The sequence below is a fragment of the Nicotiana tomentosiformis genome, chromosome 1 (assembly GCF_000390325.3).
Source record: "Nicotiana tomentosiformis chromosome 1, ASM39032v3, whole genome shotgun sequence".
In the NCBI taxonomy this organism is placed as follows: domain Eukaryota; kingdom Viridiplantae; phylum Streptophyta; class Magnoliopsida; order Solanales; family Solanaceae; genus Nicotiana; species Nicotiana tomentosiformis.
Window position 1 is genome coordinate 140,571,235 of NC_090812.1, and position 12,190 is coordinate 140,583,424.

The following is a 12,190-nucleotide window of genomic DNA, read 5'->3' on the forward strand; positions in this document are numbered from 1 at the left end:
ATCTCGTGCGTACGTAACACCCACAACTAGTATCACATAGCAACTACATCACCTAGGGGGTAGTTTCTCCCTCACAAGGTTAGACATTAGACTTACCTCGCTCCGAAGTTCCATAACTGGCTCCAATGCCTCTCCAACTCTTCAATTCAAGACAAACAATTTGAAACTAGTCAAACAATGCGCAATTCAATCAAAATATACTCTAATGCTTATAATTAATCAATTTATAACAATTCCCAACTCCGCTCTAAAATTCAATAAAGTCAACTCTCAGGCCCACATGCCCGGATTCCGAAAATTTTCGAAGATAAACTTTACCCATAACACCACGAACTCAAATATATAATTTTTTTCAATTTACATTTCCAATTTCGTGGTCGAAATCCAAAAATACCAATTTCTAGGTTTTCTACCAAAATCCTAAATTTCTACTCATTTCCATGTTCAAATCTACATATAAACCATGTAATTAACTCATAATATGTGAGAATTACTTACCTTGACATAGATGATGAAAATCTCTACTTGAAGCTCTCCAAAAATCGCTCAAGCCAAGAGAGAATGAAAGAAAATGGGCCAAATCCTATATAAAAATCAAATCTGCCCAGTGCTTCCTCGCACTTGCGGAAAATCCATCGCAGGTGCGGCTCCAGCTCAAACCAACATCCCCCGCTTATGTGCCCCAAGTAGCGCATCTGTGCTTCTGCTTCTGCAGGCCCCAAGCACTTCTGCGCTCGTGCACTTGCGCGACCATGTCCGCTTCTGCGGCTCACGCCTTGGCCAACCTCCGCTTCTACGCTTCTTCTCTGCATCTGCTGCTTCGCAGGTGCGGAAATTTCCTCGCACATGTGCTCCCAGACTTCCCCCACGACAATCGAATCTGCAATGGAATCTTCGTACCTATGTGAGGGCACCTGCGTCAACTCCTTCCGCAGGTGCGATGGCACCAGATTTCAGCAGCATCAGCAGGTCCTAAATTCCAAGTTTAAATTCGTTCTCAATTCGTTTCAAACCCGAGGCCCCCGGGAGACCCCATCCAAACGTACCAACCAGTCCCAAAATATAACACAAATCTACTAGGGGTCTCAAATCACACCAAACAACATCAAAATTGTGAATCGATGATCGAAACTTTTCTTTAAACTTTTAAACTTCGACGAACGCGTACGAATCATACCAAAACATCCTGGAATGATGCCAAACTTTGCGTACAAGTCATAAATCACAATACAAACCTATTCCAAGGCTCGGAATCCCAAACGGACATTGATAACACCAAAGTCCACCACAAACCAAACTCAGGAAATTCTAAAACATTCAAAATGCCAACTTTCCACAATAAGCGCTGAATGCTCCCGGGTGATACGATACTCAACCCGAACATACTCCCAAGTCCGAAATCATTGTACGAACCTATTGGAACCTTTAAATCCCAATTCTGAGGTCGTTTACTCAAAATTCAAACCTTAGTCAATTCTTCCAACCTAAAACTTCTGAAATTAGAATTATCTTTCCAAATCAATTCTAAACTTTCCAAAATTCAACTCCAATCATGCGTATAAGTTATAATACCTGAAGTGAAGCTACTCAAGGCCCCAAATCACCAGACGATGTGCTAGAGCTCAAAACGATAGGTCGAGTCGTTACAAATGGATAAGTAAAAATATGCCAAGGTACGAAGTGTACAAAAGGAATAACCTCGGAGGTTAAAGGAGTAGCATAAATTATCTAGAAGGCAAGTCGTCATGAAAGAACAATATTAAACTTGTATAGATGAGGTATGTCTCATTTTGATGCTGATAAATTCGTGAAAGATAAAATTTCTGAGCATATGCCCTAGAACCTTCTTAAGTGAGCCAACAGAGTAGTTGAACGTAGATTGATTGGAAAGAAAATAGGGAATGTAAAGGAGTTGAATGTGTTGAATGACATACGAGGCTAGTTTAATATGTTTGATGAGTTGTAAATATTACATAAATGAATTAAGGCTAAAGAGCTGGAGAACAGTAATAATACACTTTGGAAGTTGAAGGATTGCAAGTATTTCAAAGATATATATTAATGTTGTGTTGGGAATGAGGCTAAGGATATCTTATAAGATATGGAGGTTCTCATTGTGTAAATACACGTTAAATTACATAGGTAGTACGGGTATGCCCAAATACACGTACGTAGACGTGGTTTGAAAATCTACATGGCATATAAAGATAGACCGTACGTTGTTTGCGTTATTATTGTGAAAATAAGGTTTATTATTAAAAGTTGCATAAAGTTATGATATACGAATTTATGTGAAGCAGTCGTACTTGTTCAAAATGGTTGAGTTTCGGCTCAAAGGCCTACGGGAGTCGTACTTGCTAATGACATATTCGGGCATGGCTCAGAGGCATAAGGAAGTCGTACTTGCAGAAAAATATATGTGAATCTGAACTCATGAATAGCACAACAGAGTTGTTCTCCAAATGTATATCTCATCTAAGATCAAGGAGCGTACACATTATACAATATGGAAAGAGTAATATGTAATCCTGATATTGTAGAAAGGGTGGAGAAAGATGATACTTAGCAACATGAGTTGCGGTTTGGAAGTGTCATGGTATTTAAGAAGGGAAATGAACCAAGAGAGCTCTGATGAGTGTAGAGATTCAATCATATCATCGAAATTGGAAGATAACACGAATATAATGATCTCGAGATTTGAGTCAAACTCAGTCGGAAGTAAAGACTATGAGAAGAGATTCCCGATTGGGAAATAAATGACCCTTAACATTAGGATAGACACGTAGGTGTATCGGGAAAGTGTACTTGTGGTATAAAGACTTTGTAAAGCCTATGGAAGAAGAGTAGAAGCTTGAGAATGGAATCATTCTTAAGTGGGGGAAAGTTGAACATGTAATTTAACTTTAAGGTTGAATTTATCAAATATCTTCTAGGAGGGAATAAGTACAAGAAGAACAAATGATATTGCACCAGGGCTATAAGCTTATTGTAAGTGAAAGAGGTATAGTATTTTTTCGTAAAAGTTAAAGAGATAGGTTGTCATTGTTCAGATAATTTGTCAATGACTGAACGAGTGAATTGCATGAGTCCTAGAAGTTTGGGTTGGGTATGAATCGACTTGAGTACTTGAATGCCAGTTTTAAAAAAATGAATAAATATGAAAATGTTATTGCACAAACTTAGCACGGGATGAAATAGAGAAAGACCTTTGTGAGTGTTTTCTTAAACAAGAAGTGGGCTATGTAAGTTAAGACATGGTTCCCAAGTAAATTCAATATGTCGGAAGGGAGTGATAATACTTAAGAGACAGAATTACCATCGGGGTCATGTTGAAGGCCAAGTGTCGAAGGCATATGGGTAGTGGTGATATTATAATGAAAAGCATTTCCCTGAGAATGGAACCAAAGACGATGGCGTTCAGAAATCAATGGTCGATGTATGTCACAAACTTAGTAATAGTGGGGAATGAATATTTTCTACTAAGTGGGCATATTATCTATGATGATTAATAAGTTGGGGATTGAAGGCATTCCAGTTGCGACCACCATAAAGGCGAGGAGATTAACTACATGTTATTGGCGAACAAGGTAAGACAATGTCGTGCTTGACTTCTAAAAGAATGAAGTAATGTTCTAAATGAATGAAGATGACCTTAAGTTGCTAGAGTTTCGAATGGATGAATGACATTATGAATAATATCCGAATAGAGGAGTTGTATGATTTTGAAATCTTTGCGGCGAGAAAGTTAGTGAATGAGATCCTAACCCATAAAGGAAACTCCTAAGTGTATATTTAATCAAAAAGTTTGAAAATGGAGGACGAGTTATGTAATGTTACCTTACGAGTTATTGTGAAACTTTAGTTATAAGAGAACTACAAGAGATGTAGGAATGTAAACAAATTTATTTGGACGGACTCCACCAAAAAAATATGGGTTTATGAAATATGATATAGTATTCATAGAAGGGAATTGTTAATGAAAGGTGCTTCAAGGCCCAGATGGAAGCACATGCTTCTTCGAGGTTACATGAGGTTTCTAAAAGGAGCGGGGGTATACACGTGAGTTTACTTTTCTACCGTAACTAACTTTAGTAGGTTTAATCTGCTATTGCCTAACTACGACAATATGTGGACACATGTGATTTTTATGGTACATGAGAAATCTTAGAGGTAATGTTATTTCCTATATTTGGTAGCATGTTTAGATATTGATAATGATAGTTTGGTTTACGAGGAAGGATCGGTTGAGACCCACATGATGCAAGTTTATGGATTGAGAACTATATTCAAAGTCAGTGAAAGTATTATGGCATAATCATGAAATCGAGAAGGCCACTTGGAGTGCCGATAAGGGATGTGAAAAGCTGATGCCCTCACCTGTTCATGACTACAAGTATGACTGTTTCTTAAAATTTTCTTTTAGTTCGATGTGTATCATGCTTATTTCATGAAGCGAGTGAGTAAATTGTTTTCTTGCTTATGACTTAAGATTCAATATATTATTAATGTAGTTGATCCACATATTGCTTATGGTGGTTGGACATGTCTCAGGGTGTATACCTTATTATTGTAATGCTGGGAGTGTCTAAGATATCCCTCATCTGTAATTTCACTGCGAACCATTGAAATAAATGAGTTACCAACATATAAGAAGATTTCTATTATTATATTTGATAAACAAGTCCGGAAGTTGTGGACAAAAGAGATAGAATCGGTTAAGGTGTTATGGTGTAGTCAAGATGTTGAAGAAGCAATACGGGAAGCGTAGGATGACAGGAAGAAAAGATATCATTATTTATTTCAAGAAAATGGAGCTTAGGCTTGAATAGTGTACTAATGTGCCTTATATTTTCTTTTGAGACTTGCATTGTAATCACTGGTATTTGCTAGAGTGTATTATATTTTTATTGGTATATATAGGTGCATTGTATTAAATGCGAGTCGTATGGGGCTGACGTGCTTTATGTATATCATATACGTGTGGTTGGCTTACAGGTGGATATTTTTGGATGGTCTTATTTATAAAGGAGACTCTGTTGAATTTTTAAAAATTTGGAGAGTTAGTCAAAAGGATGAGTAATCTGAGGCAATTTGGTGCAAAGGTCTAGAAAGGTTATGATTGGATATTTGAACTTGATTATGGCCTTGGCTTGACATTCGAGAACGAATGTTTCTAAGTGGGAGAAATTGTAAAGCCCCATAAATTTTTCTAATAAGATTAAGCATAATTCGAGCTTAAGAGAATATTTAGTGAGACCTCGAAGTATGTGCAGGCCCGCACAAGGGTATCGGGATCATCACAATACGTGGACATGAAGGCCATGAGGGTCGGATGTCCCTAAGTTAAGTGTATGTCATGACCCAATTTAGTATCGTGACGGGCACTTAGGAGCAAGTGCTTCCAAGAAAGCCTTATCGGTGTTTTACAGAAAAAACGGATAGAGTTTTCCCTATTTTTAGACTATCCCAAAAATATTTCCTGTCTCAAAATCAACAACCAACCATCTTAATATCAAACCAAACAATCAACAACTTATCAATTAACCAAAATAAGTCTCCACCATTACTAATCAACCCACTAACAACCAGAAATACTAATTTATCTCCAAATTCGATAAGAAAGTGCAATACTCATCATAAGTCTATAATAACGAAAGAATATTCATGACACTAAAAGAATGACTATGGAGCGACTCTAAGAGTTCAAAGAAAAGACCATAACAATAAATAAAATCTCCGCCCACACGAACAAGTGCGAGGCTCACCAAGAACTATCAACCTGTGCGCTCTAATTAACGAAATCCTCGTCTGCGTCACCTGCTGTCTCTAAACAAAATAACGGGGAGTGACTCGCTAGCTCAGTGATTAATAACACATAACCACAACTGTTTTTATTGGGGACAAGTCAGAAAACATGCTAGTATATTGAATAGAAAATATCATAAGAATGCCCTTTCAAAACCAATAAATAATTTTCAGTCTCATCATGTTTTTCATGTACTATAATTCAATTGAAAATTCCGTAATAAGCTTGGTAGACACAATATAATATCAATATTCATATTTGAGAGGTATCAATGAACGGATCATGTAATTAGTATAACTGTGAACTTCTTCGCAATAAGTCAAATATAACGGTAATCCCTACTCGGGGGAAATCAGTAACGGTATGCTAGTTCTACCTTCCCACTAGCAAGGGCTGTAACGGTAATCGGTAATTACAAGGTGCACCAGGTCTAACGAACCCGCTGTTAGCTACGTGATCCTTCAAAGTCTACTCCCATTTATACTTGTCTCTGTAATCCGTATATACTCATAGAAAAATATTTTAAAATAATATAGGGCATTTCGGTTCTTATCAAATCATATAATTTCATTTCGATAATAGTAAATTCAAGTAACGATAAAACATATCTAGTGATAACAAGAATATTTAAAACAACGGTAATCATCTCAAATAATTATTTCAGTATCATATCGAGTAAAAGACTTGTCCCGCATGCAACTCAAAATAATCGGTAACACATTTATTTCCAAAATTATATATAAACCATGCAGGTTATAAAAATACAAATCGATCATAGAAGGGTTACTACTCACAGTACTCGTGCCGAAATACTAAATGCTTCACCTCGTGCAATTCGTACAACTTCCTCCAATCAATCTATAATTACGTAATATCGATCTCATGTTAATTTCCTTGTTTAGGCTAATTCATAGCTAATTTAGAATACCCAACCCTCGAGGTTTTATATTTGACTCTTAATTCGCCAAATTATATTTACCCACATATGAGTAATTACTAACCTATAAACTCCAACCTATTTATATAATTTATTAATCCAATTTCATAAAGTTTTGTTGATTCTTTAGGAAGAAAAATCTCAATTACGTGAATGAACTAGTGTAATTTCTATTACTATGTAGAATCTTTCAATCATGAGAATCGAAATTAAAATCTACCAGAAGAAGAAGTTCAAGTATTACCTGTAAGACTCAATTAGTGCTTAAGATTCCTGAATAGTTATAGCTATGGTTCCAGCGCAATGCATCAACTTCTTTTCTCTTTTCCTTCTTTCTTTCTCTGCTGGTTTGTTTTTTTTTCATTTCTCCTGAAGCTTTTGCTTCGTTCCCCTTCCCCTAACCATTTTAAACTTTTGGCAGATATGTTTGTAATGGGCTTCGGCCCTTTTGTTTCAATTCATTATCATTTTTCCCTTTTTTTTGTTTTGTTTTGTTTATTTAGGTAGTTCTTTTTTTTAAGCTTAAATTATTTACTAAATATCTCATATGTCCTCATTTAAAATATTGGGGTATTACATCCTCCCCACCTTATGAAATTCGGTCCCCGAATTTTACTCAAGTATGTACCTGTAAGCTGAAACAAATGGGGATACTTCGTTTGCATATCTTTTTCTACTTCCCACGTAGATTCTTCAACTGTATGATTTCTCCATAAGACATTAACGAACAGAATTTCTTTTGACCATAGCTTTCTTACTTGCCTATCAACAATAGCCATCGGCTCCTCCTCGTAAGACAACTTCTCATCGAGCAGTATAGTCGGTGTTTCAAGCACCTGAGATGAGTATGATATACATTTTCTTAGCATTGAGACATGAAATACTGGATGAATAAAAGAAAACTTAGGAGGAAGTGCCAAACGATAAGCCACAACTCTCACTCGGTCTAGTATCTCATACGGCCGTATAAACCTGGGGCTCAATTTGCCTTTTTTCCCAAACCGCATCACGCCTTTCATAGGGGAGACTCGTAGGAACACCTTATCCCCAACTGTAAATACTAAATCTTTTCTTCTCTTATCTGCATAAGACTTTTATCTGCTTTGAGTTGTGAGTAATCTTTGTCTGATCAACTGGACCTTGTCAATAGCTTCTTGTACTAAGTCGGGTCCCAATAAGTTAGTCTCACCATCTTCAAACCATCCAATAGGGGAACGATATTTTCTACCATACAATGCTTCGTACTGTGCCATTTAAATACTGTACTGGAAGCTATTATTGTAAGCAAATTCAGCTAAAGGCAGATAAGCGTCCAAACTACCTCCAAACTCAAGAATGCAAGCTCTCAACATATCCTCTAAGATCTGTATAGTACGTTCAGACTGCCCGTCTGTTTGTGGGTGAAATGCAGTACTAAGATCTACTCGTGTACCCAATGCTTCTTGAAAAGATTTCCAAAAGCGTAAAGTGAACTGTGATCCTCTATCAGAGATGATGGATACTGGAACTCCGTGAAGTCGGACAATTTTATTCATAAATATTTGTGCATACCTCACTCCACCATATGTAGTATTCACTGGCAAAAGGTGTGTTGATTTTGTTAGTCGATCTACAATTACCCACACAGAATCATAACCTCTAAGAATACGGGGTAGGCTAATCACAAAATCCATGGTAGTTCTTTCCCACTTCCACTCTGGAATCTCAATTTGTTGCAGTAGTCTTGTGGGTCGCTTATGCTCAGCCTTGGCCTGCTGACAAGTCAAACAGCGAGAAACAAAGTTAGCAACATCTTTATTCATACCTTCCCACAAATAAAATTGCTTCATGTCATGGTACTTTTTTGTGGATCCAGGATGTATAGTGTATCTAGAGTTGTGGGCTTCTTCAAGAATAGCCTGTCTCAGCCCATCTACGTCTGCTACACATAGCCTGTCACCCATTCGAAGAACACCATCACTTTCAACAATTATATCCTTGCTTTTACCAGCTAAGGCCTCAACTCTATATTTGCATAATCGCTCATCCTCATATTGGGTGGCCTTAATGCGCTCAACTAATGAAGAGTTAGCCTGAACACAAGCCAACAATGCCTCCAAATTTTTGACACTAAATCTAACACTTGTACCCTCTAGTCTATGCATATCTTCAACCAAAGGTCTCCTTGCAGGAACTATATGTGCCAAACTTCCCATAGATTTTCTGCTCAATGCGTCAGCCACAACATTGGCTTTTTCAGGATGATACAAAATAGAACAATCATAGTCCTTGAGCAATTCCATCCACCGACGTTGCCCAAGGTTCAGATCTCTCTGCTGAAAAATGTACTTCAAACTCTTAAGGTCAGTATAAACTTCACAAGTTTCACCGTATAGGTAATGCCTCAAATTTTTAAAGCACATACCATTGCAGCCATCTCCAAATCATGTGTAGGATAGTTTTTCTCGTGCTTTTTCAATTTTCTTGAAGCATAAGCTATAATGCAACCATTTTGCACGAGAACACACCCTAATCCACCCTTGAATCGTTACAGAACACCGTAAATCCTCTGGGACCTGATGGTAAAGCTAAAATTGGTGATGTTGTTAGACACGTTTTGAGTTTTTGAAAGCTCTGCTCACATTCCTCCGTCCACTGAAACTTTGTATTTTTCTATGTTAGCTTAGTCAGTGGCGCTACTATTCTGGAGAAATCCTGCACAAAATGCCTATAATAGCCTGCTAAGCCTAAAAAGCTGCGAATATCTGTAGGAGAAGTAGGTCTGGGCCATTTATGCACAGCTTCTGTCTTCTTAGGATCTACCATAATTCCATCTTTGGATATAACATGCCCCAGAAATGCTACTGAGTCTAGCGAAAATTCACACTTCGAGAACTTAGCATAAAGCCGATGTTCTCGTAATGTATGCAACACAGTCTTGAGATGATTCTCGTGTTCTCCTTGGCTACGAGAATATATTATGATATCATCAATAAATACTATTACAAATCTATCCATGAACGGCTTGAACACCCTATTCATTAAATCCATGAATGCAACTGGAGCGTTAGTCAGTCCGAAAGGTATTACCAGAAACTCATAGTGACCGCACCGAGTCCTGAAAGCAATCTTAGAAATATCTTCATATGTGATTCTAAGCTGATGATAACCAGATCGGAGGTCAATCTTTGAATAGTGGCAGCTCCTTGTAACTGATCAAACATGTCGTCTATACGAGGCAAAGGATATTTATTGTGTATTGTTATCTTGTTCAACTGCCTGTAGTCAATGCACATTCTTAGAGATCCTTCTTTCTTCTTTATGAACAATACTTGTGCACTCCATGGTGATACACTAGGTCTAACAAAACCCTTATCTAACAAATCCTGTAATTGTTGCTTTAGCTCCCTTAACTCTGCTGGTGCCATCCGATATGTGGGTATCGATATGGGTTGTGTGTCAGGTGGAAAATCAATACCAAAGTCTATTTCTCGTACTGGAGGCAATCCTGGTAAATCCTCAGGAAATACATCAGAAAATTCTCTCACTACTGGTACATTTTTTATACTAATTGTTTCCTTTCTTGTGTCATTTACAATAGCTAAGAGATCCAAGCAACCTTTCTTCAGAAGTCGTTGAGCCTTCATAAAAGATACAACTTTGCAAGACTCTCGAACCTGACCCCCTCCCCCCCCCCCCAAAAAAAACAAAACTAGGTTCGTTTGATATCTCAAACTTAACTCTCATTGCATGACAATCGACAATAGCATAGCAAGAAGATAACCAATCCATTCCCATCAGCATGTCAAAATCAATCATATCAAGTATAATAAGGTCAGCTAGAGTATCTCTACCCTCAACCCGAATCTAACAAGCATGATATATGTATTCAGCTAATGGAGACTCTCCAACAGGAATAGCAACTAGAAAAGGGATCATTCAATAGCTCAGGCTGTATACTAAACCTCAAAGCAAAGTATGAGGACACATAAGAGTGAGTAGATCCGGGATCAATCAACGCACGTACATCAAATGAACAAACAGAAAGAATACATGTAACCACAATATTTGAGGCATGAGCATCTTGTCTAGTAAATGCAAAAACTTTCGCCTGACCTCTACCAGCATTCCCTTGCCCTTGATTCACAGTAGCACGATCTCTAGCACTTCGACCTCTATTTCTTGTACCTGCAGCAGCTGAAGTATTACAAGTAGTCTGAGGAGGTGCAGCTGACTAGATAGAAGCTTGGATGAAATTCCTCGGAGGCTGAGGGCAATTCCTCAAGTGATGTCCCAACTGGCCACACCGAAACTCCAGTCAGAACACGACACTGGCCCAAATGTGATCTACCACAAGTCTGGCAGACTAGAGTAGTCGCATATATCTACCCAGAATTATGATGTCCAGATGATGATGGTCCCCTAGTACCCTGTCTGTAATGTGGTCTGTATGTGGACTGTGAAGACAAGTATGTCCCTGTCTGAGAACCCTGTTGTTGTTGTCCCTGACTTCCTGCTCTGCGATTTTCACTAAAACCGCCACTGAAAGATCCTTTTGTCTTGGCCTTCTTACATAAATCACTGGCTGCACGCTCGTCACGTCCCTTGTTTTCAATCTTTCTAGCAAGATCGACTACATCAGAGTAGGACAAAGTCTTCATCTATGGGGCTACTGCAGTTTATAAACGACCAATCAACCCATCAACAAACTTCTGAACTCGAGCTTCTTGGGTAGGCACTAAGTAAGGAGCATATCTCGCCAAATTACAAAACTTGGTGCTATATGTTGACACATCCATATCTGGAGTCTGAACCAATCTCTCAAAGTCTCTAGCATATTTTTGCCTCAGGCTATATGGAAGGAAGTGATCCATAAACAACGTACTAAACTTGTCCCATGTCAGTGGTGCTGCTCCTGCTAGCTTTCCTAGCAATACAGTTTCATACCATGTGTTGGTCATATCCTCTAGTTTGTATGTTGCAAGCTCCACGACCCTCTCACTAGAACATCCTAGAGCATGTAATGTCTTGAGTGTCCCATCCAAGAAACTTTGAAGATCTGCTGAATTGCCAAAACCTGTAAATTTTGGTGATTTCAATTTCAGGAACTCTTGCAAGGATACCTCCTTATTCCCAAAAGTCTGAGTCTGTGCAGGTGCTTGTGTCTGTAAAGTAGCCTTAGGAGCTGAACTTCCACCCAGAGTAAGCACACATGCCTCTAACACATTCAATAACCTTGTCACTGCATCAGCAGATAAGGTAACAGTAGGTACAACAGTTGGCACTGGTGGTGGAGCATCCAGAACCCCATGTTCTTGCGCTTGAACTGGCATAGCAGCTTGGGGTTGATCCATGTTTCCAACTTCAGGTTGAGGAGCGGCATGTCTTCTTGTATGATGAGTCCCAACTTGGCCGCCACCTCGGGTAGTACTAAGTCCACCAGATGAGGATGTGCGTGTCCTAGCCAT

The 12,190-nt window shown here is 38.4% G+C and overlaps 2 protein-coding genes and 1 long non-coding RNA gene across 3 annotated transcripts; all 3 read right to left on the reverse strand.

The window, feature by feature from the left end:
• Positions 1–5,682: 5,682 nt before the first annotated feature.
• Positions 5,683–6,654, reverse strand: LOC138893366 (uncharacterized). The gene is made up of 2 exons (XR_011408739.1): positions 6,601–6,654; positions 5,683–5,826 (listed from the first exon to the last, which is right to left on the reverse strand). It is a non-coding gene; the product is annotated as an uncharacterized lncRNA (long non-coding RNA).
• Positions 6,655–6,976: 322 nt separating this feature from the next.
• LOC138910674 (uncharacterized) lies at positions 6,977–7,996 on the reverse strand. Its single transcript, XM_070201861.1, has 3 exons — positions 7,883–7,996; positions 7,372–7,579; positions 6,977–6,987 (listed from the first exon to the last, which is right to left on the reverse strand). Exons 1-3 carry the CDS (start codon positions 7,994–7,996, stop codon positions 6,977–6,979), a joined length of 333 nt encoding a protein of 110 aa, XP_070057962.1.
• A 3,405-nt stretch (positions 7,997–11,401) lies between these two features.
• Positions 11,402–12,190, reverse strand: LOC138910679 (uncharacterized). Its single transcript, XM_070201866.1, has one exon. The coding sequence runs from the start codon at positions 12,188–12,190 to the stop codon at positions 11,402–11,404; it is 789 nt and encodes a 262-aa protein (XP_070057967.1).